The sequence below is a fragment of the Lampetra fluviatilis genome, chromosome 7 (assembly GCF_964198595.1).
Source record: "Lampetra fluviatilis chromosome 7, kcLamFluv1.1, whole genome shotgun sequence".
In the NCBI taxonomy this organism is placed as follows: Eukaryota; Metazoa; Chordata; class Hyperoartia; order Petromyzontiformes; family Petromyzontidae; genus Lampetra; species Lampetra fluviatilis.
Window position 1 is genome coordinate 11,994,401 of NC_136281.1, and position 26,877 is coordinate 12,021,277.

Sequence of the window (26,877 nt, forward strand, 5' to 3'; positions counted from 1 at the left end):
CTGAGGCAGGACACCCTCGGAAGTGATCGTCGGCGTCACGGGGTCGACACCGTCGCCCGTGCGTCGTCGAGTGCAGAGTGACGTCTTATAAAAATCACGTGGGCAGAAAAAAGTACGATTATAATTTATTTCAGCTCGGGTTAGTGTCGGCTGATCCAAGCGTGCATTGACATTAAAAAAATACGATCCTTTCCGTGGCTTAAATTTAGATTTAAAGCTTTCGTGACTGCAGGGATTCATCTTCTTGGTTCTTTCGGTAAAGTCACGTAGAAGGGAAGTAATAAAATAATATAAATAAATAAATAAATAACTTCCTGTTTTCTTTTTATTATTTTATTACTTCCCTTCTACGTGACTTTCCGTGGATTGTTTGTGATAACTACATGGCAGTCATCCACTATTATTAATAACAATGCTACAGCTGTTAAATAACAGGTGAACCATGCATATTTTTTTGTAAAAGTGTGCCAAGCGCACATCCTCCCCCCACACACATCTTTTACGCCGAACTCTCCCGCTAGTTACGCAAATCCCTCCGTACTGGCACTTTCTTCAACCTTTTATTCATGAAAGAGAATTCCGTCGGCTCTGCCACAAGCAGCGTCCGCACAGGTCGGCAGGAATGCCCACGAGGAGTTGGGTGTTTGTTGGCCACATTGCCCAACATGAGTCCAGAATTCCCTTCCCCCCCAGCCATCTGTGCTGCCATCTCTCCTGCCCTTGTGCAAGGAGGTAACTTGGCACACACTGATCGTTCAATCCCCGTGCCTAATTGGTGTCGCATCTTGCAGGAATTTTTTTGTGTGCATAGTGCGTGCTATGGAAACACTCAGTTCAAAAATGGGTTTAGTGAATTAAATTGAATATATTTGGCTGGTTTGATGCTACGTTCAGATTGCCCATTTTAAACCATGAAAAGAAACATCCTGTGAAATGGAATTTTCCAGTTTAGGAACATCGATTTTACGATTCAGCAGTGAAAAAACTTACACCCAAATATGGCAGGTGCATAATTTTCCAAGTGATTTTCAGAAGAAGAAGAAAAGGCTCACGAGCTACAAGATCTCAAGAACCTCATCTTTCACTGTCTATGACTCACTGTCTCTTTGTCTTCATGAATACATAAGTGAGGCTTCTTACCCCACGGTTGTGCATGTCCCAACCGTCGTCGACAATGTCTGGAGATGCAGTTGCATTCAAACCCCCCTTAAGATTTAATTGTGACCAACGATGCCGTTGATGCCATAACCAATGTGTTTTTGCACTGAATGATGAGTTCATTAAGATACGCAAGCGGAAGTAGATTGTCCTTCCCCCGCACCTCCCATTAGCATGGCTGGCTACGTACGGTGCGAAAAAAGTTCAACGTACACACGGATTGCATCAGACATTAGCAGCCGCTGTCCTCGCTGACTGAATCCTTGGCACATTTTCTAAGCATCAGAATCCGACCTGCTGTGCACGCGTGCTGCCATGGCAACCACCTATCCGTCCTTCACATCGCTACGCAGCTTCACGATGCTGTACAATACGGACCCCAGCCTTGAGAGTGAATCTGCAAAATCTCCACATTTGGTGTTGCGCAGCGTCTGTGTTATTGCAACTGAATGGAAGATGCTTGAGACCATTGAGTGTTAAACTAAATTAAACTCGTCAATTTTTTAGAACTGCATGCGTAGGATGGAAGCAATTACATGGTTTGATTGGATCAAAACAGCGAATAATTAATCTTCCTACTTGGCACAGGTGGCGTAAACTCTGTCTCAGAACTCATGCTATACAAATGGATGTTTTGGTGCTAATTCACGGAAAATCTATTTGTTGACAGTTTGTTAGTACCCTGATTATATTTTATTTGCAAGATAAGCTTAATTTAAAGGATAACCCCATATGCAAATACGCATTGGTAGGAGCTAATCTCTGTCGGCGACTGTGTGCCAATTATAGAAATTACACGTTCACATGGCAAGGATGAGTGGCGGCACAATGTTTAACACGCTGAGAACGGAGCCTGGAATCCTGGCCACAGATAACATCAGCTGGTAAGGGATATCTGAACAGGTCATCAGACCCTTCTCCAATCTGCAGACCAGCGTGGTGAATTATAGCGAAAAAAATCTCCATGACCGACATGGCACGGGGGGAGGTCTTTATCCAGCGGTGGATTGACAAAGAGTGGCACATTACTATAACATCGTTTTTTTATGGCATTGGCCGGAATTCCTATAAGGCAACCCCGATCATTCATGCAGTTAATGCCCTGCCCCCTTTTTCAAATCTGGGCTCAGCATGTTTTGTCCATCTGTCTCACTGACTTTACCACCGTCTCTATAAAATAAACGTCCACTGGTTTTGTACAGCGTCTTGAGACACGGAACACATTTAGATGATTTGTAAATCATATTGGGATCGTATTGTGTGTGACATCTTAATGTTCACGTAATATCATAATGAATACCACAGTTATGACGACTGTATACTTTTCCACAACGTTGTGAAACAATTTCGATTTGGAGGATGACCCTTTTATTTTCAGCAACACTTTGGTTCTCAACTCCTTACCTACTGACCCCTCGATCGAAGGCACGATGGGAAAATAAGCCTCGGCATCTGTGCTCAATTTGATATTAACGCTCGAGGAATTGAGTCGTGTTTTCACACTCGAACCCAAGTGGGAGTGAGTCCGCCCCCTCGCCGTTGTGATGTCATCCCAACGGATAACCCGGGTTGAGGATCGGTACATCATGTAACGTTTTCATTTTTTCAGCGGTAACATTCCAATTTTTTTGCTGACAGCCTCTAGGGATGGAACTCGTAAACAAAGTTCCCTTTTTGGTTTTTAACCATGTACACTCTGGAGGCAAGCAAGGGTCGTTAGGGAAAAAAACCAGGGCACCGGCGCGGCACGGCATCTGCGCAGGTTGTGTGGACACTGTGCGCGTAACGACGCATCACATGTGTCAATTATTAAGCATCACATGTGTCAATTATTAAGCATCACATGTGTCAATTATTAAGCATCAAATGTCATCTGTGAGAAACGACCCTGTTTGATTCAGGTTCACACGATCTGTGCCGCCACATTCAACACAATGTTCAAAAGGGAATTTGCTCTTTCGATTGAATCGCAAACCCTGGATCGCAACAATTCATCAAGTTGTAGGGAGGCTGAATCATGATGTCCCCAGTGTCCAGCACCACAGTGGTGACCTTTACACCCCCACCCCCACCACTGATGATTACACATTTCACCAGCTACTCATTTGAGGTTGAACCAACATAGGGAGACCTAGGATCAGTTCAAATACCATTTGCTACTGATGAGCATGGCCAGAAATTACATCCAGGCCACCATGATCAAAGCACAGCGCGAGAACCTCTCTTAGAACTGCAGTGCTCCCTGTACAAACAAAGACAAAGGCCCCACATGCAGCTTTTACCAGACTGTGGGGGCAAGTGCTGTTAGAGAACATCCATTAAGACCAGCATGCCACTTTTGTCTCCTCAGTGCTGATGTGTACACACTGCACCGATGTACATCTACTCATTTAAGGTTGAATCTATATATGAGAGACCCAGGATTGGTCTAGACCAGGGGTCGGCAACCAAAATAACAAGAAGAGCCATTTCTTTCCAATTCGGTACAAAATTCAGTATTTCAAGAGCCGCAATGCATCTGAGTACATACTGTACATACGTACATATTGTCAAGAAGCAGCCCGTAAAGAGCCGCATGCGGCTCCGGAGCCGTAGGTTGCCGACCCCTGGTCTAGACGTTACCCTTGGCCGAGAATCGAACTCAGGTGGCCTGTTTCTCAGCACATTGCGCTAACCACTGCGCCACCGCTCCACTCCCCACACACATACTGACAAACACACACACCCACTCTAACGGTATAATTATGCATAGGCACACACAACACACACACCCTTCGCCCAAATAGCAGCGGGAGATAATTACGCGTTTACGCTGATTTATTAGACGCCCTGTGCAATACGAATGCGGCGATCCTTTTGCTAACAAAAAAAATATAGCACTGTTCTGGGGTGGTCTCACATCAAAAACAGCTGCAGCTGCAGGGTTTGTTTATAGCTGCGGGTGGCCTTCAAATGATGCACAGTGCGAGGTGGCCCAGCGCCCACTCGCTACTTTGCAATTGTCTCGATGACACACGCGTACCTTTATGGGTGGTATTGGAGGATAACCAGTCGGTAACAATGCATTCCTGTAATCAGATGACAAAATATCATAACTAGAAAATCCGTTTTAGTGTTCCGTTTTCAGCGTGCGACCGAATGATCTTATCAAGGTAATGGCTAAATCATTATTCGGAATGCTTTCATTAAATAAATAAAATAATCTAATTGATATCAAAAATATATATAATTAACAGGCGAATGACTACAGCTTAATGCAACGACAGCTGTGCCAACTGTGACATGCCGCAGAGGCCTACAATCATAATAGTAACAGACATAATAACAGTAATTATTCAGAGCCCTTTGCTGGTTAATGGCCTCCCCCACGTTGTCTCGGCCATGGGGCCGGTTTGACCATACTTCACCTCGCCGGTCAGTCGGTGCGAGTTGGCGGAGGGAATGGTGGGCCAGGCCCGTGACCGGTTCCGATATCGCTCGCCACTCGATGTTCGCCGTGGCATTCAAGGACTAAAATGGACTTGCTCCTCCCTTCATTCATGACTTCCTTCAGCCACGAATATTCCAACAAGATCATTAAGATCTTCAGATTGTGCATCATTGTCAACGCGTGCCTGGAATCTTCTCCAGGTGTTCTCCAGAGCCCGGAGGCACATTTATTGTGACATTGTTGCAAATTCTCAGAGAAGTGTTAACATTTTTTGAAGCACCCTGTATTGGTTTTTGCGCAGTAGTCTGCTTGTGGGGCAAGTCTCGGTGTTAATTGTTAGAGTCTGGTGAGGTTAGCTGGAAGCTACATAAACGGTTCCCACTGGGAGCCACTAAAACTGCTAGATCCCCTCTGTGGGTGTTGGCTCTTGCGACGTGATTTTATAATGTGTCACATCACCTGGAAAAAACAACAACACACTCACTCAAACATACACAAAAGCATAAAAAAACACACGCACACACCGACACCAGCACAGCATCTCCCGTTCAACCTCAACGACTGTAGGATTAAGTGCTGTTAGTGAGCATCGATTAAGACTGGCACAGAATACAAGGGTGGTGTGACGAGGGTATTCAGTCACCTTTGTGTTGACACTATGACAGGTAATTTATTTAAGGCCGAGTCAATCTATAGGAGGTCCAGAACACGTTACACTTGCTACTCATGTTGTGCATGGCTGGAAATCATACTGACAGTCATTGTGCTAACCTAGGTGTACTTTGAGGCCACACAAAGTCTGAAAGGTTTGTTGGCAGGATATAACAACTGACCCGGGTGTAATGGGTCAAGTTAATGCAGTGACTGGCAGATGTACCACATGCACACTTTGTGCAACTTGGGGCACTCAAGTGACAGCATCCTCGCTCACTCCTCCTTCCCCTCTTACATCTGCCCGGTTTCCCCACAACTCAACCGCAAGCCTCCATCCCCAGAGGCCTGTGCAATTGTCACTTTAATCGTCGGTTAATGACGGTAAGTGCACAGCTGATTTGTTTACACCCAAGCCTCCCTCCTCACAAGGGGCATGGGGCCCAATTCAGCGAAACTTTGTACTCGAATTGTAAATGTAGTGGGTTTACACTCCAACACACCGGTGTGCTGAACTAGTAACGAATTGTTGGCGTGAGAAACCTTACTAATTGGCTGTGTTGGGTGGTGGCGGGTTTAACGACACATTTATATTTACACGATCTAACCCAAACACCTATATCATGGATAATATTGGTCGCAAAAGCCTACTACTACTCCGTGTTAAACTCGTATTGAAATGTTTTTTGACCATCGTTTTGCCCTGTTTTGGCAGAACGATGCCCGTTTATGCAGAAAGGTGGCTCAGTTCTACCGTTTCCATTTCCTTCAGAGACATTCGCAGGACATATTCCACTGTGGCTGAGTCTGATTTGACTAGAAAAAAACTTTCAAATGTGTGCCGTCAGACATCATGGCCCAGTGGTAGATTGGGGCAGGGTCAGCCTAAAGTTCTTGCACGCTTAAATTATCAAACAATTTTATTTCGCGAAGGATATGATGCCCATCATCAGTAAACCAAGTGATGTCCCTCCCATTGAGTGTGATGTTAAACTGGTTATGGTATGTAATTTAGACACGCGTGCATCTGTAGACATATGCAAAATACCCCACGTGTTTGTGATGGGGACAGGGCTTCCTTTCAGCTACAATTGTCTGGGGCTGAGCTCTGGGGGAGATGGCAGTAGGCATAACATTTATTATATGTGTAGTGGCATCGTGGGATGCCACTGCATGATGTGTGAGCCGGGCTGTGTGGGGCACGATCTATGGCAGGCACACTCCTGACAGCGGATGCAGTACCGGCCCTAGCGGGGGCCGGCTGAGATCGTCAATCAAGGATGGATGGCATTGCGCTCCACGTGCAGTGCCAGCCTCTAGAGGTTAGGGGGCGAGAGTGCCAGGTACGGTGCACGGGTTCACAGGGGGCCATGGCGCTCTGTGTGAACCCGGAGGCTTAGTGACCTGAGGTACCAGCCCGGGGGCCCCCTAAGAGGGGGCTCGGGGACCACGGGACCAGGACCATTCTTCTCGAAGGCTCGAGAAGGTGGGCGTGGCTATGGGCGGAGTGAGACCCGCCACGGACAATATAAGCGGGAGCGTTGAACGGGTCGAGCGGCTGTCGCAAGACTCAAGACTCAAGTCGTCACCGAGAGAAGACCTGCCCGACTGCGAGACTCGGACCCGAGCCGGGGTCCGGTCTGAGGTCGCCACCCAGTGTGCGCTAGAGTTAGCTAGCCCTGAGGGGATACCTCCCTAGGTGAGCTGGTGAAGGGGCAGATATACCCCTTCGTGTTTAGGGCTTCATTGTTAATAAACGTGTTGCCTCTAAGAAGCTTCCGTCTCCCTGGTGTGAACCACTACATATTCCTAAATTCCTAATGTGAGGGACAAAGTGAACCACTGCTCCCCTCCCCCAAATATAGAAGTCAAAGACTGCCTATGGCAGTCGAGTCCGGGGGTTTTGGGGTTATGGGACCCTGGAAAATACTCCATGAGAAATTAAGTCCTTGATAGAAGCAAAGTTACACACTTCATCACTGCAGCAAACTGAATGCCCCTCCACTTGTTGCAAGCAGGGTTCGACCCCTATGAAACCGTACAGACCTTTTGCAGATGCAGTCCTCTCTGCGACCCCACACGACTCTGCAGGAGGTTGAGCCGTTGACACAGACCTTCACAAATTGATTTAGGTGTCTGCGCCACGGAATTACACGTACGTGCGCGTGTGAAACGGATTGAAATTCCCTTGCACGTCCCGATCTCTGGATTGGCTGCCGCCGATCGGCGAGGAATGGTGCCTCATCCATTCCTCCCGGCGAAATTGATGATGAAATTTGTCGGTGAATGCGGTGGAATAATCTTTTTTTATTTGTAATTGATTTTCTGGTCGCATCGCAAAAAGTTAAATGTGTGTCGTAATTAATAATACATTTTCAGCCAAAGATTCTGCCAGCAGATTTTACAACAAAATTGGGATTTGGGCACGTGGTGTTGTCCCGTAAGGGATCACAGCAAGGGTTTTACATAAAAGAGTAGACTGATTGCTCCCTTGATTGGAGGAAATCTAACATCAATCTAACATCAGTAGCTGTTGTACAATTTATCCAGACACAATGATCAAAGCGTGTCGTCTCGTGTTTCGAAGACAAGGTTGGTGGATCACGTGCTTCTGGGCTAGAAAGTCAGGAGATGGAAGTACAACAAATCGGTTGCTGACTTGTTCCGTGCGGTTTTTGGGTGGTATTCGTGCCAATTTTGGATGGTACACGTGTTGTGGAGTAGTTGATGACGTCATGTCACCCTGGGGTGTAGAATGATTGACGTCTTGTCATCCTGGGATATATAATCTCGGACCGGTGACGTGAACGGGGTCGTCGCGAAGGGCCAGGAACGGAGAGAGTTAGGGAGTCAAGATCCAGGGTAGGGGGAATTAGCGCCAGGCTAGGGTGGCTTCTTCACCCGGCCCACCGAGTTGGATGACCCCTCGGTCGGCGCTGAGGGAAGAGCACGAATAGCCTGGGGGGAGCTAGGGACCTCCCAGTATCCTTTCCCCTGGGAAGCTATTAAGGTTGTCAACTGTTAGGTGTAAGCCTTGAAAGAGTTACCGGCATTAGCCCTTAATAAACCTTGGCATCCGCCCTTACTCAAGAACTGTGTCAGCGTCGTCTGTTGCACCTCAACACACGTATACACGTACGCACATACCTCATGTGCGTGCGCGACCGCTTGTTTCTGTTCACAGCTGGTGCGGGATCAGATGAGCCACTGCTCTGTGAAGCTACGGCAGACGACAGGGCTCATAGAGTTCTGCCTGGAGGTGATCAAAGAGAACGACCCCAGCGGATTCCTGCAGGTACCGACATCAAACTCAAGGCAGCAGTAGCCGAGTGGTGAAAGTGCGACTGCGTAGATGTTCGCGGTTGTGCTGGACGGCTCTCCGATGCGTTCCAGTTTGTTGCCGCGTGTTGTTCAACACGTCTGATGTTTCACTCCATGTGCCGGGAGCAATGCCCATCTCTTTCAGCAGTAATAGGGCAGTGGGGGAAATTCCACTGCAAGTAGGGTGGGAGCAAGTTTTTTTTTTCCATGCGACGACAACTGTTGACTTCCCACAAACTAGTACTTTTTTTATTGATCAGGGAGGGATAAGCTCGATTTTCTCCTTCCCCAAGATGTAAGCCTTCAGTGAGTCATTCACCCTTCCACAGCACCACACTGCCGGACACTGTTTTCGTTAAAACCACAGCTCGTAGTAGTTACAGAGCTAGGATTCGCACAGGACATAGGGACGAGTCGAAGTTGTTGTCAGCAGAGACCAGAGGTGGGACAAAGTCATTGTTATGCAAGTCCAAGTCGAGTCGCAAGTCATCAAATTCATGACTCGAGTCTGACTCGAGTCCAAGTCACATGACTCGAGTCCACATCTCATAGGTGGGACAAAGTCATTGTTATGCAAGTCCAAGTCGAGTCGCAAGTCATCAAATTCATGACTCGAGTCTGACTCGAGTCCAAGTCACATGACTCGAGTCCACATCTCAGAGGTGGGACAAAGTCATTGTTATGCAAGTCCAAGTCGAGTCGCAAGTCATCAAATTCATGACTCGAGTCTGACTCGAGTCCAAGTCACATGACTCGAGTCCACACCTCTGGCAGAGACACATGCTCTCCGATTGCTCTCTTGATTACAAAAACACATTCCCACTTGTTTTTTTTTTACATTTAAACGGACTGTGACTCAATTTCCCAGTTAGCTGTGGTATACAAACATCTGCCGCTGACGGACCGTTACTCTTACTGGGAGTATTGATCTGGAAAGCCAACATACTGATAGACTAACATATTTTATCTGGAAGTGGAAACGCAGAACGGAGGTTTGCTCTTCTCATATCGGACTAGGACTCAAAAGAAATGTCCACCGTAACATTTATTAATCACGAATATATTCCAGTAAAAAATATCAACACTTAAAACTATCGCTATGTGTTTTGCAAACTATTTAATATTATCCAATTTGTGCATGCTACAGTATTTATATGAACACTATTCACGCTCTGCTCCCTCACTCCTCCTTTCACTCCTTCACTCACTCCACTGTTTTAACTGACTCTCTCCCCTAACTAACTCCGCTGTCTTAACTGACTCCGCTGTCCCCTCGCGACTCAACTCCTAATTCCCTTCATCCCTTTCACCTGTCGATCATCCCACTTCTTAGTCTGCGCACTCACACGCGCAATCACTGCGAGACCCCCGCGAACTCTGTCGCATGACTGAAAGGAGTCGTGACACGAGTTTCAGCGGCGGAAGCCACCAACAGAATGCACTGATGCCGTTGCTCATGGCTACGGTGGCTGTGGTTAGACGCAACGCAATTGTCATCCTGTGGCATCATCATGATAACAACAGCAGCTATGCTACCTCCACCCCCACGATGATTGCCAGTCACAGCCCAAAGTATTGATATGCACATCCATAGGCTCCACAACGAGAAATGTCTCGTCTTCACTGTCATTCTTTTTCGGCAACAAAAGCTAAATCTGGGAATATCCTTTCAGGACTGTGAAAATGTAAAATGCGTCACCCAAGTAGTTTTTACAATTGTTTTATTAAAAGGGTGCCTATTTAGATATAAACGTGCCAAGAAGGGGCAGGGCAGCACAGCGTTATGAACTAAAGTCGTCACATGATCAATGATCACAGATGACCAAATCACCCAGAATGTGCCCAATCTCGTCAGAAGCTAAGCAGAATTAAGCCTGGATAGTGCCTGGATGCACGTCCACCGTGCATCACAGCTATTATAGGTTACTGCAGCGTTATGTTGCACGAGTGGAATAAACAGGCGTTGCTGAAAAATAATTGCTGGGCTGCACTATGCTCAATCGTCTGTGCTTCCTGCCTTCACCAACCTGCACTGACCAGCATGGTGATGTATGGCCAACCCTCCCCCCCACTGCATGGCGGGGAGGCGCTCATCCAGCAGTGGATTGACAAAGGCGCTCTAGGCGAAACATGAAAACACACACGCGCACATGCTTACGTGCCCATTCAACCCTTGTCGTTTTGTAAGACGCGAGCGAGGGGTGGAGGTGAGGGCAAGGTGCAGGAGGGGAGCATCGGGTCGGCCTGGCGGGCACGGTGCGAGACGGCACCGTCAACAGTTCACCTCTCGAGCTCATTCAAATTCACAGCGGTTGGCGCATGCCTAAAGGGGGGGGGGGGGTGTAGCGCGTGATACGGCAACATCGTGCGGTGAAATTAAAGTGCTCATCAATATTAATGATGTCACGTGCGCGTGGCGTGGTTATCAGCCTGTGTGCGTGCGTGAGATCATGTGTGTGTGTGTGGCCTCAACGTGCACATAGCCTGGCACAAGCGCCGTGGTGACGTCGCCACCGCCACTTAGTGGCGAATGGCGGTTGTTGTGTGTAAGTGATGGTTTCAGGAAAGGGCGTTCCTGCACAGATGCCATATTTTCTCTCCGTCTGCTGCAGCAGAGGTGTAAGGAAATTCCAACAGGACCTACATCTCTGCTTTATTGACCTGACCATCAGTAGGCCTGGGGTTTGGGTTGCTCTTCGTGCTTTTCGGAGTCCCTGAGTCTGGCCCCTGCTTAACCCTGAGTCAGATTCGGATGTTTCATGAGGCCAGAGTTTCATGGTATGGTACTGGCCCGGCTTGATAAAATAGCCAGTGGAAAACCACGTCGTGCTGACGTGGCTTGGGTGTGCCAGTGGAAAAAGGGTATAAAACTTCACCAAAGCGGTGAAACCTCTGCAGTCTCCCTAACGCAGTGGACAAGTTTTAAATGAGCTGCTTTTCCAATTGCCGTGTGTGCACGTCACGCATATACATTGTGTGTGCTATGTGTACACTTTCCATGTACGCTGTGTATACACTGTGTATGCTGTGTGTGTATGCTATCTGGAAGCTGCGTATGTTATTCGTACGCTGTGTGTGTACGCTGTGTGTGTACGCCGTGTGTGCACGCGGAGTGTATGCTGTGTGTGTGGACTGAGTGTGTAGGCTGAGTATGTGGACTGAGTGTGTAGGCTGTCTGTGTACGCTGCGTGTGTGTGTGTGTTCACACACACACGCTGCATACGTTGCGTGCGCCGAGCAGATCTCGGATGCCCTCATCAAGCGCGTGCACAGCACGGAGGAGCAGTGGGGGCGGGGGGCGCTGCAGCCCCGCGCCAACCCCGAGTTTGACCTCTCCCTCGACAGCGGACCCCTCCTGCACTCCATCCAGCAGCTCGACTTCCTGCAGACCCGAGGTGAGCCCTGGCTGTGGTGTGGGGTGAGCGTCACCTTGTTGAGACTTCACGCGCCCACTGGGGGTCGATTAAAACGGCCGTGCTCCGGAGAGAACGGCGACTGGCAAGGAAACGTGGAATTTCCAACGCTGGCTCGGGGATATTGGCGTTGATGAGCACCACCCAACTCTTGCTTGAGCATCTGAGGCTCCTCCATTGGGGGTAAACGCAGTCCATCATCACTGCGGAGTCAATAATATGGGTACCGCTGTTTGGGAAGTCAGCGGTGGTCGAATTGCGAATAGACAGATCGCAATGTAGGAATGTGAAATTTCCATCAAAAGGTTAACACTGAGGGTAAGCCCTATGCAACGTTTAAAAGAATTTGGCAACGTTTTGATAACATAAAAATGCAATACCTTCGAGATAAACTGATCAATAAAAGTGGTGGCTGGGTGGCTCCGGAGGCTATCGGCCACAGAGATCCTGGGATAGAGACCATTATTCTTCCACCTGTCGTTAAAGCCTTCACGTGGTTGTCGGTCTTAGCATGGTCACCAATGGCTGCACAAAACACCAACACGATAAAATCAGGGGTTGTTTGTTTAATTGTTTAGGGCATATTCCATCTGATTGGAATTACATTTGTTGCAATGACCAGCGTGGTGAAGTATGGTCTTAAAACAACCCCGTCGCCGACAACGGCGTGGTGCGGGCCTTCATCTGCTGATAGCTTGAGAATGCCTGGAGTTGGATTATTTTATTTTGTAGACAGTTCATAGCGCAGCCAGGTGATGTGATTCAGTCGGAAGGTTGTGAGTCACAATCCCCAGTGGGTGGTCGACTCAATGCCAGTTTATGGAAATCACTTACTCGGTACAAAACATGTTTTTATAACCGATAACCACTTTTAGCGCTTAACAAGCAACGCATTTGAAATGCACGGCCTGTGCCACTGTGTGCTACACATACTCTCTTGAGTTCCCACCCTTTGCTTGTGTAGCAGAGCATTCCATCCTCCATTCACCTACCCACTGAGTGCCGAGCAAAAGAAGACATTTATTGTACTTGAACAGTAAATATATACAGCAATGGGTGGAGTGGTGGCGCAGTTGTTAATGCACACTGCGCTTCGAACCCAAAGATCCGGGGTTTGATTCATGGCCACGGTTGAGATCAGTGGTGAGTGATATCAGAACCCGCCCTGCCATCTCTTCCCCCGCCTGCCGCTCCACCTCCTCCACCTACACCAACCCGAACTGACCAGTGTGGTGAAGTATGGTCGAAATAAAACTTCCATGACTGACATAGTGTGCTTGGGATGGGAAATGGCTGGATGTTTGTGTGTGTGTGTGTATATATATACAGCAGATGGTATGCATCTGTTAGTCCTTGCTAGAATACCGGAACACTGTGGAAATTCACGTATGCAGCCACCATTGGCATAGGGCCTTCGGTGAGTAAGTGCCCCCACAGTGCTAAATTGAGCTCTGATTTTTATTATTTTGACACTAACCATTAAGCTGTTCCGCCGCCTGTTCAGACTTGCTCTGATTACTGCTGGGAATCGTTTTTTTTGCGTCCTTTAGCCTGACAGCTCATTTTGTATGAATTTTGTCTTTTTTCTTTGGTGTCAGTTCCATTGGGGAGATCTGCTTGATAATGTCCGTATTCACTCTCTCCGATGGCCTTTGTTGATAAAAGCTTGCGCTCTCTGTGTTGTTGCGATTGATTCGTCTCTTCATAGCAGGCTGCGGAAGGTCTGCTCCCTATCGGCTTTTCTGTTCAACTCTTGTGTCGGTTTTATTTTTTGCAATCACTAACGGAATTTTATTTTGCTTAAGCATTTTTTTTGGACCATCTAATTGTCATTTGGTTGCCTCTGATTTCTGCATTTGTGCAACAAGAAATTGGTTCATCTGTAAATACTTGGCACTGGACCTGTAAGCTGAAAATCACAAACACTTCACCGCTGTCATCATTAACGCCGTGGCATAAATGATGCAGCGGACACATATATAATTTAACGCGTGTGTCAGTAGTTTATTTTCAGAGGAGAGAATTTATTGATAAACCAGTGCATTTTTAACGAATGTTTTGTTGGAACTTGGTGAATTACGTGCCCAAGGTTACGCCAGATCTACTGGCCTGTGGTCCATGCTTCAGAGCTGAGGTTGGGGGGTCACTCAGAGATTGGCGTGTGCTGTGAGACTCCCCAGTCTGTTGGGCTTTCAGGTGGTGAGTTGATCGTAATGCATGCATTGTAGGGTTTTTGTGAGTTCATCGCCTCGTGTGATTTCACCCAGGAGGAGGAGAGGGAGGGAGGGAGGGGCTTAGAGTGGAGGTAAGATCATCAAAGTCAGTCATGAGTTGGGTTTTGGCATTAAAACGCCGAGAATGGACAGAGCTTGAGATTGGTAATAAGTGGTGGGTGAAGGGAGAGATGTACAAATGGAGCATAACAATGAGAGAGGGAGAAAATGTGACATCAGGTTCGGAAAATGTCAGCAAGGCCCGTACTCTGACCAGAGTGAGTGAGTGCGCTAGCAGAGGTGTGAAACTTGCGAGGGCGGAGTTAGCGTTCAACCCTGTACCTGGGAGGTGGGGGAGAATTAAATAAAGACAATGCTGAGCCAAACATTTTCTTTAAAAAAAAACACACACACACAATGGAATGCCGCACCGACACACATTCGCTTGTAAACTGGCACGCGCATGCAAAGTACCCAGCCATCACAGCAGCGTCTGCTTGGCAGCTGCTGCAAATGCAGAGGGCTCTGCGTGTGCACGGGATTGGTCAGGGTATCACCGACCGATCCTAGGGGTGCATACGCTGTGTCAGAAAAAACAACATTTGCACTATGTTTGCCGTGATATAATTTGTTTCGCAATATGATCGGATACTCATTTGAACGTTGTGATGATTATCACAATACTGCATCAGCTGCTCAAACTGTACTTCAAAAAATTGTACTTCACGGTTATGTTGTGTTGAGTGCGTTGCTTGCACTAGCAGTGCAAATAAAGATGACTTAAACGTTCTTCAACTGCAGTTTCTTCGCTTTAAGCCTGCAGAACTCAATGGACTTTTTTTATCATCCACATTTGGCAGGTAGGGCTCCAATTTAAAACACGAGTAATGTACGTGCTGTCAGTCTACGTGAGACAAAAGTTAATGAACTAGGAAAATGATGTCCTATAATAACGATGCTGTCGATAACTCAGAACAATTAAAATGCCCAACAATAAAGACCATGCATTCGTGCATAACGGTCGATGCGACCGTCGCGGGCCTTGTATCGTACGACGTATCGTATCCGCCGTGTATCACTGCAAGCCTTTCGCTGACGCTGATGCATGCGTACCCCTGTTCTCAGTGTGCACGTGCTCTGGTAGCAGCAGCGTTTCGCCCGCTGGTTTTCTCTTCCTCTTGCCAGCGTGCAGCGTCCTTACGCACAATAGCAGAGCCAGGATTTTCAGGTGGGGGGGGGGGGGCAACCCATCCAGCAATGAAAAATGATAGAGGAGTTGTTAGTAAGTAAGGACTTGTCCCTTGCTTTTTATTCGACGCGTGTGCGGCAATGGCGCAGCCATCGATCGAGGGTCGAATTCGAACCGCGTGTGATCAGCATCGCACTCGCTGAAGGTGAATGCCTTCAGGGAAGTCGTGTACTGTATACGCAACTGCGCACAATTCTGTGAGTCGCTTATAACTGCTTTGCCATTACTTATTGCCAATTATGGACTCAGACTATTGTCCTATCATCATAGGGATTTCGATCGGATCATTGGGGGGGCACGTGCCACCCCACCCCCCCCCATTGGCTCCGCCAGTGCTTGCGCACCCTGAACCCCCTGCGTCCATGCTGGGGTTCAGGGTGCACGGTAGATAAACGCATTATTTGGTGACAACTGCGTTGGCAGTGGTGCACAAGCACAAATAACAGCAACAAAAACTCAACACGTTCGTCAATAACACTGTGGCCTCAAAAGGAAAAAATATATATAATTGACGTTTCTGGCAATGATCTTTCTTCCTAGCACATAAATAGCAGAGTTATGTGCTATGAAGAAGTGCTATTGCTCAAAACGTCACCTATTATATATCTTTCCTTTTTAAGGCCACGGTGTTATTGACAAATGTGTTGAGTTCGACAAATATATATTTACACACATCCGATAGATAGATAGATAGAGACAGATCGATCCGTGTACACTGTGAGTCGTGTTCGGCAGAATCCAAGTTTTTTTTTAAACCCTCAAACAAATTGTGCTTTCGTGCAAAATCAGTTTATGTTACTCACGCATCTTCAGACGCGAAACGTTAATGTGCGTTTATTGCGCATTGCGTGTGTATACATATTCACTTAGTCGATTGCACAAGAGAGTGTGACGAAGAATGGCTAAAATTAGTGATGGGGTGGCAGCCAAGTGTGGAAACAAAATAGAACGGAATCACCTCGAGGGATTGCAACGTTGAAACTAGGTCATGTGTGACCGTGCCGGGTATTGTCGGCACGCAGACCCATACTGTGAGCAGAGAGAGGACTTAACGCTGCATTGGTTTATGAATGAATGATGAATGCCGTAAATCTGCGCGCTGTCTTTTTGTTCAATAACCAAGGGTTATCTGCAATGCTGCAGAATATAATTTTCTTTGCACGCCACACACATATACTCCGGTTAGCGATATCTATAGGAGTCAATTATGGCCGTAAGTCTGTTTATTCTCTGTCTGCCCCGTACCAAAACACGTTTACATCCTGGGGGAAACCTGACCTGACAGCTACGCAAATTTGAAAGAACCGCACGGCATATATAAAAAAAACACCTCTTCCATAAAGAGTGATTGCGTTACGATCAACCCTCAGCGTAGTGCTGGCCAGGCATACGCTGCGGTGAATAACTAATGCTGCGAGTGAATAAAACGCATTGCTCCTCTCGAAGCTGGGCGCGTATTAAAGCCGCGCAGTAAACATTGACGGCGGAGTGTGATTTATGTGTGCCCATGATTGCATGTGTATCTGACATTGAGCTCACCCGCCCCCCCGCATGAAAGGGCACGCGTATCGTTTGGCGCTACCGCTACGTTGCCCGGCCTGCAGCGGACATTCCCTTTAGTGGTGCGGGGCCGGCTGAATAATCTATATGTATAAAAAATATAGAGCGAGCACACGCCACACGCCGCTGCATGCGGAATAAATACACCAGGGGGGCCCTTAGTACTGTGCGTGTGCTACGCAGTGTGCGCGTTGCGCGGGGATTTCATGGAGCGGTGGTTCACAAACAGTGTGCTGCCGCCGCCGCCGCTGCTGCTGCTGTCGCCGCTGCCGCTGTCGCCGCCGCCGCTGCTGCTGCTGTCGGAGCCCGAGGTTCGATTGGCGACCGTGAGCAATATCAGTGGTGTCCGAGCCCGTCGCGGGCCCTCCCTTCGTTGACACAGCCCTAAATCTCTACCCTCGTGGAGATTTTAAGGCTGTGTCTACCCTGGTAGAGATGTAAGGCTCATGTGAACATCAGCACTCAGGAGGCAAACTAAATTAAGGGTGGTTTTGTCCACAAACCTTGAACTTCTTTCGCACCGTACGTAGCCAACCGTGCTAAATCGGAGGTGCCATACCTGGCAGGCACTCATGAACGTCACCTGCCACAACAGTTTTTTTGTGTTACCGCTAAATGGATACGTTTGTGTCTTGGTGAGTGAGGGTGCACACTTGAATATATTTTACCACGAATTATTGTTGCAAGAGAAAATATGTGGGAAGAATACAACCCATAAAACGCATCTTAATGGCTCTTCACCCTTGTGTATAATGTGATTGTAAATATGTGATAGTCGTGTCCTCGTGATCCAAGTGTCTCTAGTTAAGGATAGGGGCCTCCAGTGTTCACACGATCACCCTCTAATTGATTCTGGATGGGGACGTGTTCGTTTGCATTACTGTACTCGCTGTAGATTAATTAGCCTCTACTGTACTGGGCTGATTATCATTTAAATTGAAATGTATGAGAATTAAATAAAGAATTGCCCTGGCAGTTTAATTGATTAACATTTTAAGTATAAATGTTATTATGTAATTAGAAATTAATTTGGAATGCAAATGAAGTGTCAGAAGGGTAAAGTGGATTTGGCAGCGTATCATCCAGCGTGTGGATCGTGGTTTAGTTCAAGAAGGCGCCTGTAATGCGAACATTCATCGGCATTGTGCAGGTGTGCTGTGGACAAATATCAGATGCTATCTAAGCACTATCCAGGCTAAAACTTGCTTATTTTCTGAGATCTGTGTGCATTCCGGGAGGTTTGGTCATAGGCATATTATTAGTAATCCAAAGTAAAGTGAATATGCCTCCATGCTCCAATAAGCTGCACTCGCCTCTAGGTGGCCCTGAGCCAGTAAGTGGAAATTCCACGTTCCTATGACAATACCATCCTGGGAGGGGTGATGAAGGGCTGTCAATCACTGACAAGGATTAGACCTCACGACCTTTTGATTGTGTGCTTGGGCAGTTGAACCACCACAGCACTGCGAGTACAGATCAAGCTTGAGGAGAGCATCCAAAGCATTATGGGGACGGACACACTTGTTAAGAGACAGACCATACTAGCCAGACAAAACCCTATCCTCATCGCTTACTAACTTAGGATGCATCTTCTTGGTTCTTTCGGTAAAGTCACGTAGAAGGGAAATAATAGAATAATAAAAATTAAACATAATAAAATACAATTCTCACGACGTTTCGGCCACAACGCAAGCAGCTGTCCTCAGGTGAAGAACAAGTCTGTCGGAAAGAACCAAGAAGATGAATCCCTGCAGTCACGAAAGCTTTAAATCAAAATTTTATTTGGGATGCTAACACTCAACTCTTAACTCGGTGAGCAGGTAGATATTTTGCCTTTAAACTTTTGAATAAGATATCATTGCGGCTCTCACAGAGTCTACATGAACACACTGCAGCATAACGCGAGGTCAGTAGCTCATGTGAGAATGGCCAATCTACCACGGACAGCTCTGCCTCTTGGTGCTTCAGAGCCGAGCCAGGGCTGCCCTCTGAGACTACTCGCCCGCAGGGTTGACAGGGCTTTGCTTTAAAGAAAAAATACAATATTTATAGAACTTATAATCCTCTCTTTGTGGCCGCGATATAGCTCAGTTGGTGAGAAACAGGGCTTCCGGTTGTGAGATCCTCCTGCATTCAAATGAAGCCCAGAGTCGGCTAAACCTTAATTTGTCCTGGCTTATTTACATAAGCGCCGCCCAGTGAGCACCACTTTGAGGGTTTATTAAAAACTACAGGACAACCTTCCTGTGAACAGGGCATCGTCCCTGTCAGCCCGTCCTAAAACTATTAACTAAATTAACTTTTATTTTATTACGTAAGGCCCACTGAGCTATACAGTTCTTTTTTAGAAGTGACCTGGCCACAAATGATAGCTAAACACAGTGGCTTATCATGTGGAAATGTTTAGCAGCCAAATACTCTCAACGTGTGCTTCTAAATGTGGAGGGAAAACCCGGAGGGCCCGGAAAAAAATCCACGTGATCTCGAGGAGAACTCGGAAACTCCAAAAATACAGGAGTCAGGGTCTGGCTCGAATCCACCACCTCCTGCATACCCGGGTGGGTAGTTAGCATCTCGCTCCTGTGGCGTCCTCTAACATGTATGTCTGCCAGTCAACATATCCACCTTCATAGCCAATAAATCTGCCTCCAAACACAACATATCTACATCATTTCCCAGAATTTCTGCCTCCATACACGTTATATCATATCATGAAACCACAATATCTACCTCCATGGTTTTTCACACCCTATCCAACATGCTTGCCTCTCTATCCACAACATATCCAGCTCTTTACCCAGTCAACCACTCTTCACAACTTGTTCACCTCACTTTTCCAAAACAGCAATTGCCAATTAAACTGAACTCAAGAATGATGCTCAGTGCGCTTATCGCATGCCAGGCAGTGCACCAACTCATTCTCATGAACGTTATTTTTGACCTCTGTTGCCCCTCCCCCTTCTGCCATTAGCCCCCCCCCCCCCTCCTTCCTCAACGTTGTACACAACTTGGGTCAAGTCTTTTTCTTTACCTACCATAATGGTCATAAGGTTATAAGGTCATAAATAGCTCATGTTCAATGATCGTGGGATCCCGTTTTATTCTGGTCCCAATGTGCCCTTGCTGGACTCTGTATGATGAAAAGTACATGCTGTGACCGACACACTAACAGACAAATGAAACCGCTTCTACCTAGAGGGTGTCCACCGATGAGATCGGTTCATGTGCAGGTTGTGGATCGATTGTGGCACCACAGGATTGTGAGAGGTGGGGACGGCTTGGGGAGGCCCTCATTCCACAGTCGATTGTTCATCGCTAACGACGTCGATGATGATGATATACAGATACCAACATGGTTTTTATACATTATGCACACTTATTTTTTTTGCACCACAAAAAAAATATACACCCTGAGCTACAAAATATTAATAACCATGAAACCGACAGTTGCAGCCCTAGGAGCTGTGTGGCTTCAGGGAACCGAAACCGCAGTGCCGCGTTATAAATGGTCCCTGCTGTAATGACCCAAGGGCTAGCGGCGCACGCCCCACACACTCCCGCCTGTGGATTACAGCGCTCTATCCCTCCCCACAAAACTGATTTATTTGGTGCAATTGATTTTCTGCTCTGGGCGGGAGATGCACGACAGAGCCGTTGCACTCTCGAGCCAGAGCCAGAGGAGCCAAGGAGCCCTAAGCCGCTTTATTCGTCTTGGTCTGACACCTCTGCCACCGCCGCTGCTTCAGAAGACCTACCCCCTCGGCGCTTTGTCCTTTCACGAAGCCAAAGTTAAAGTGTCTCGCTGCTCGAACGAACAAGGGAGCAACGCTTCGTTGGCCCCCTTCAGACGGTGGTAGAAAGTCCACATTCCTGCGGCCTCTGCAATGTCAAAGAACGAATTCTGAAGTGATGTTCAGGATGGAGGCCTGTCATACAAACTCGGTGGAGTTCTGCTCACATGGTAATAGGTTTTTACCCTTTCAACTGGTACAAAAACTGACACCTTTATACAAGGCATCATGTTTGCAATAACCACAACACAAGCAGTCAAAATTCTGCTCACATGCTTTGAGAAGAGTGCTCATCGCATAACATCGAAGCTGACATTTTAAGACTTCAGCTATGGAATATTCTGAGTTAAGTATAAAAACAGTAATGTCAAAGTCAACGCGTGTCCTTTAACAAAACAGCATATGGCATGGCGTCCTGTTGGAAATGAGCCAGTGGTTGAAATACCACATTATTATGGGGGGGGGGCACTTTCTTCATAGCACAACTACCGTTGACTCCCCACAATGTGGTCATTTATTGACCCAGATGGATGCCGAGTTGAGTCGACTCCGAACAAAGGATTTGAACGTTTTGAGAATCTGAAACTGGTGTTCAGCAGCAGATGGCAGAGCGTGACCGGGCCTTTTTGTGCTTTGGCGAGATGTCCCAGCAGAGACATAAATCGTGCCTCACATAATTTCTTAAGCATTTTGGTTATTTGTGCTTGTGCTAATTTCCCTCCACCTGCCACTGTGGACATGATATAGTTTCGGCCTTTGACTATTCACTGCTTAGACGAGGGTCTCCTTGTGTCAGTCATGGGGCTAGGTTGACCGTACTTCACCACGCTGGTCACTGCAGGTTGGCACAGAGGGTGTCCAGGACGCGTTCAGATTACCACTCACAACTAGTGTTAACCACTGCCAGCAATCAAACGTAGGATGCCGGGTTCATAGTGCCGTGCCCTAACCACGATGTGCCACCGCTCCAACCGCGTTTGTTTGTATTTGTATTTAATTACGTTTGCTCCCAGAGGTGGGTAATTCACTAGATATCTGTTAATTATGACTCACTGCACAGCGAGCAGCCACCAACTTAGATGAGCACGTGGTTTGTGTGCTAACCGCTGCACCTCTACAGTACTCTCTTGACATGTCCTTCTTTATACGGTAACTCCTCGCTTAAGTGCGTGTTCAGCAAATGCGTGTTTGCTATCACGCGGGTTCTTCCACGAGGAAACACTTTCCACATGACACGGGACGGGCACATTATAACGTGGAACCCGGCTCACCACGCACCGTTATAACGCGGGTTTAAGAGAAGCTAACGATGAATTACTTTCTTGAGTTGTGCGGCTGAGCGGTGCGATACAGTACGTGGAATGATACAGTTACGCGGTGGCGTACTCTTAGTTATTTGTCCCGCCACCTCACTGTGCGTGCTTACGTCGCATCTCGCCAAACTTTATCGTCACGTCATAGATGAGGAAATTGTTTTCGTTTAACGCCTTTTTCCCGTGTAACGCCTCGCTTTTCAGAAACGCATCTACCGCGTTAAACGAGTTATTGCCGTGTGTTACCGTAACCGCCCGCGTTCCCCATCCCTGCCTTCCCGTACGCCGTGTCCTCTGCTGCTCCAAAAGCAGCCCAGCCGGCCGTGCCGGCCGCCCCACTGCTGCAGCTGGAGGAGTGCTCGACGCAGACCAACAGCGCCACGCTGTCGTGGAAGGCGTCGCCGCTGTCACCGGCCAACATCGAGGGATACGTCCTGGAGCTCGACGATGGCACCGAGGGCTTATTCAGGGTCCGGGGACCGCACGTGACATGGGGTTGTGGGAGAGCCTCCAGGGTTGGGATTTCCACCTATTACAGGGGTCGGGAAACCCAAATAACAAGAAGAGGCATACTTTTGGAATTCGGTATAACAAAAGAACCCCGCAATATTTCAAGGTCCGCAATGCGTGTGAATACGAGACGGTGGTCCTCAATAGTCTCACCAAGCAGTCCTTAAAGAGCCGCAGGTTGTCGACCCCTGACATATTCGGTACACAAATACGGCGCATATCAGGAGAAGGAAGAATATCTCATGATACAGGACGAAGGGGGAACTACGGTGTAGCTGATGAACTGGCGGAAATGTTAGCTTCAATGTTTCTGGAAGATTTTTCAGCTTCCACAGGGGCGGCTGACTCGAAAATCCAGGACGGGCGGCAAAGCGTAGGCAAGGGGAATTCAGGGGGAGTGACGACACCGACGTGGGGAGACCAATTACACCTCATGACCGACCGTCGCCACGGGGCAGTGTTAACGATGATGGTGCCGTGGTTTTGGTCTTAGCCGATACATCACTGCCAACACACGCGGGTATTGAGGATATTGGAGACGGACCAGATCCGATTTGTTATATCCCTCAGCTGTTGCACAGTCAACTCCTAACCCCCCCCACCCCCACCCCCCCCAAGGTATATTGCTGCAAAATCTCCCATGATTGGGCTTTACCGTATTTTCTGTGATGATTGACTTCTGAATGCCACTTCTGGGTGCCACTGCCAATGTACATCTTGCACTGTGTTTCTAAAAAAACACTTCGTAGTGGGCTGACACACTTGCCCACTCGAAAGCTGGATTTTCTATAATTAAGTGAAAAAAGCTAATTTTGTGATTTGGGAAATAATTGCAGTAACAGGGCATGCTTTGTACATACGTTGAACTTCTATGGCACCGTACGTAGCCAATCGTGGTAATCGATGGTGCGGGGGAAGGACAAAAATGATGGAGTACACAACGGTCATGAGAGATTAATATTTAGCTAGAAATGCACTGGGACACGTGTAGGGTTGCCAACTTTCACTGGAGCTATTCCAGGAGAATTATTTTCCCAACATGACTGCCAAAAGTAAGGAAAAATGCAATAAGATGACACCATTAAAGTTTTGAACAATGATGAATATCCGTACTAATTATGCACTTTCATTATATTAATACATTTTCTTAAAATTCCTGTCACTCGTCACCCAGAGATCGATGCCAATTGTGGTTAGAGACTCCCAGCCAATCTGGGAGGTTTGGCGACCCTAGTAGACACGCGCTGTGTCTGCAGGAGGTGTACGTGGGCACGGAGACGCTGTGCACCGTGGATGGCCTGCACTTCAGCAGCACCTACAGCGCACGCGTCAAGGCCTTCAACAAAGCTGGAGTCGGGCCCTGCAGCAAGACCGTGGTGCTGCACACCTCCGAGGGTAGCGCTGACCCCGACACTAACGGTGACCCTGACCACAATCCTGGCCCTGTTTCCTGACTTTTAAACTTACCCTAAATCTGTGCATAACTCTAACTAAACTTGACGGTAATCCTAATCCTAATAACTCTAACCATAACTCTTACCCTGAATCTTCAACCTGACCCTAACCTGAACTCTCAACCTGATCCGAACCCATTCGTGTAACCCAATCCCTTGAACCCTAAACTATTAATCACACTGACCCTGGTGGCCTAAAACTATAACACTAACCCTGACTCTTGGCTTGATACGAACCTCATCTCTCACCCAAATCCTAACCATACCATTGACATTCAAATCCTAACCCAAATCCTAACATTAACCTCGACTTTGAACGAATTGTGACCTACCTAACTTTGGCCTGGTACTAACACTAACCCTTACATTGACACTAACCCCATCCACACCATAATCCTAATCCCACGACAATAACCCTAACATTGACCGTGACTCTAATCTTGATCTTGACTCCAGGTACTTTATGGCCTATACATACTGTGTCTGCTCCTCCTCCGCTTTGCCACCCTCCAAAGTGGCGTGGTTCTCACTGGACCCCAGCTCCGCCCACCAGGACGTGATCCTGAGCAACGGGAACCTGACGGCGTCGTGCAGCAGCTACGACGAGCGCGTCGTGCTGGGCTCGGCAGGGTTCACGCGCGGGGTTCACTACTGGGAGGTGACGGTCGACCGCTACGACAACCACCCGGACCCCGCCTTCGGGGTCGCGCGCCTCGACGTCACGAGGGACGCGATGCTGGGTGGGTGGGTTCGTGCGACGGGCTTCGAACTCGTGGGATAGCTCGACGATAAAGTGGCGGGCCGTGCCGTGGTTGTAACGGTCAGCTGCACACTGGACTTGCAACGCAGAGAACACCGGTCCGATTCGATCTCCCGGTGTGGTAGATGAATGAATGGAGAGGTTTCCTAAATCCTCCCTCCTGCCTCTGTCCACCCAGCAGCGTAGTTGGGTTCACTGCCAGTGTGAAAGAGTAGGCCAAATACCCTCTAGGGCGGCCCTCTGAAGCTCCCTCATATGGAGACCCTTCTGCTTAGAGTGGCATGAGCAGGATATTGCAAGGCTGCTCCTTTACCTTGTTTTGCAGAGACTTCCTACCCATACTGTGTAAAAAGATAATGCACACATTGATAGAAATAGTACTTACAAAGTAGTACTCGCGTTCCTCTTTCAATGATACTTAATAAGCCCTCCAAGAGGGAATCACACATCGATCTCTGCGTGTGCGATCCAAAGTGCTGGATTGCAGGTGTGCGCCAACACCCCACCGCGCAGACCGTTAATGGAGTGAATTTGCTCATCTTTGTATTGGTGCAGTGCAGTGGAGAACATTCCCCCGCTGAGTGTGCGCCTGTGGAGTGGTGTTGCAACGATTGATCGCATTTCTCTGCAATCTCGGCCACCTGCATTTCGTTCCCAGCCATGTGTGCTTGCGTGCATACAGGTGTGGCTAATTGCATTTTTTTGCCTGTCCTGACCATTCCCTAGGCTGACTTGCCCTTAAATGAGTCACTCAAGCGGGTGTATTAAGAGCAGCGCTGAGGAGACACGGGTGGCCCGGACAAAGTGGCAAATACACCAGCCAATCAAGCGAGCAGCAAATTAAAAGGCGCACGAGGCTTAAAGCGCTCGCTGCTGCCATCTACCATGAGGCTGAACGGGTGAATCTGAAGTATATGTGTTTGTGTGCATCCAGGTAAAGACGATCGGGCTTGGGCTATGTACGTGGACAACAACCGGAGTTGGTTCATGCACAACAACTCGCATACACACAGGTAAACACCCTCACCACGCTCGCATGCTGAGGGGGTGACCAATGTCGACAATCGGCAGATTCGCTTAATGGCCAGCTGTGTCGTGGAGCATTGCATTACATGTGCGTCGTCGTGCAAAGGACGGGTAAAGTAATCTTGTGGTTTTTTTTTGTGGGAAAAAATAAATAAAATCGCAGTGGAGTATCTGCAACGGTTCCACAGACCCCTTCCCCACGGCCTTGCTGAGGAGCAGGGGCTCGCGGATCGCAGGCCGGGAGCCACCGCTCACGCGTCTCTTAGGCAAAGTGAAGGGTCTCTGATGTTTACGTAACTTAATTTTACCGTGAATGGTTTTGCAAATGAACATGTCCGAGTCAACTTTTGTTCCCGGAAAGGTATTTTTGTACGTAAAATTGTTGATCTTCTTGGTTCTTTCGGTAAAGTCACGTAGAAGGGAAGTAATAAAATAATAAAAATAAAACATAATACGTGACTTTACCGAAAGAACTAAGAAGATGAATCCCTGCAGTCACGAAAGCTTTAAATCGAAAAATTGTTGATGTTTGTACGCCATTTTCGATTTCTTCTGTAACGTGGTTGTTTTTTCGCTGATTTCTGTTTGCTCCATTGCGGTACTGTACTTGTTCACACGTTGCTTGCTTTCGTCACTTCGGTGTGCCCGGTCGCTCACTCTCTCCCATTGAGTTCTCACCTCGTTAAACTAAATAAACTTGAAACTTGCTTTTGTGTGCCCGCCTGTGCCCTCGTCGCAGGACGGAGGGCGGCATCGCGAAGGGCGCAACGGTCGGGGTGCTGCTCGACCTGACGCGACGCATCCTCGCCTTCTTCATCAACGATGAGCCGCAGGGTCCCGTGGCCTTCCATGACCTGCAGGGCATCTTCTTCCCGGCCATCAGCCTCAACCGCAACGTGCAGGTGCTTACAAGTCGGTGACAAAATGAGAATAATTCAGATGACAGGGACATATAAGGTTTGAGGGCTGATGATGTGCAAACCTCCGAATGGCACGGCTGGCTACGCACGGTGCGAAAGAAGTTCAAC

General features: G+C 47.9%; 1 protein-coding gene across 5 annotated transcripts in view; it reads left to right on the plus strand.

Moving 5' to 3' along the window:
- The window catches only part of TRIM9 (tripartite motif containing 9), a 59,536-nt gene that overhangs the window by 25,127 nt on the left and 7,532 nt on the right, over positions 1-26,877 (plus strand). For 2 of the 5 annotated variants that reach the window (XM_078858520.1, XM_078858519.1), the window contains exons 5-11: positions 8,424-8,534; positions 11,802-11,955; positions 22,409-22,569; positions 23,866-24,028; positions 24,579-24,803; positions 25,758-25,836; positions 26,589-26,751. In XM_078858520.1, the coding sequence (XP_078714646.1) occupies positions 8,424-8,534; positions 11,802-11,955; positions 22,409-22,569; positions 23,866-24,028; positions 24,579-24,803; positions 25,758-25,836; positions 26,589-26,751 (1,056 nt within the window). The remainder of the gene's footprint in view (positions 1-8,423; positions 8,535-11,801; positions 11,956-22,408; positions 22,570-23,865; positions 24,029-24,578; positions 24,804-25,757; positions 25,837-26,588; positions 26,752-26,877) is intronic. The other 3 variants (XM_078858522.1, XM_078858521.1, XM_078858523.1) reach the window with 3 other exon arrangements.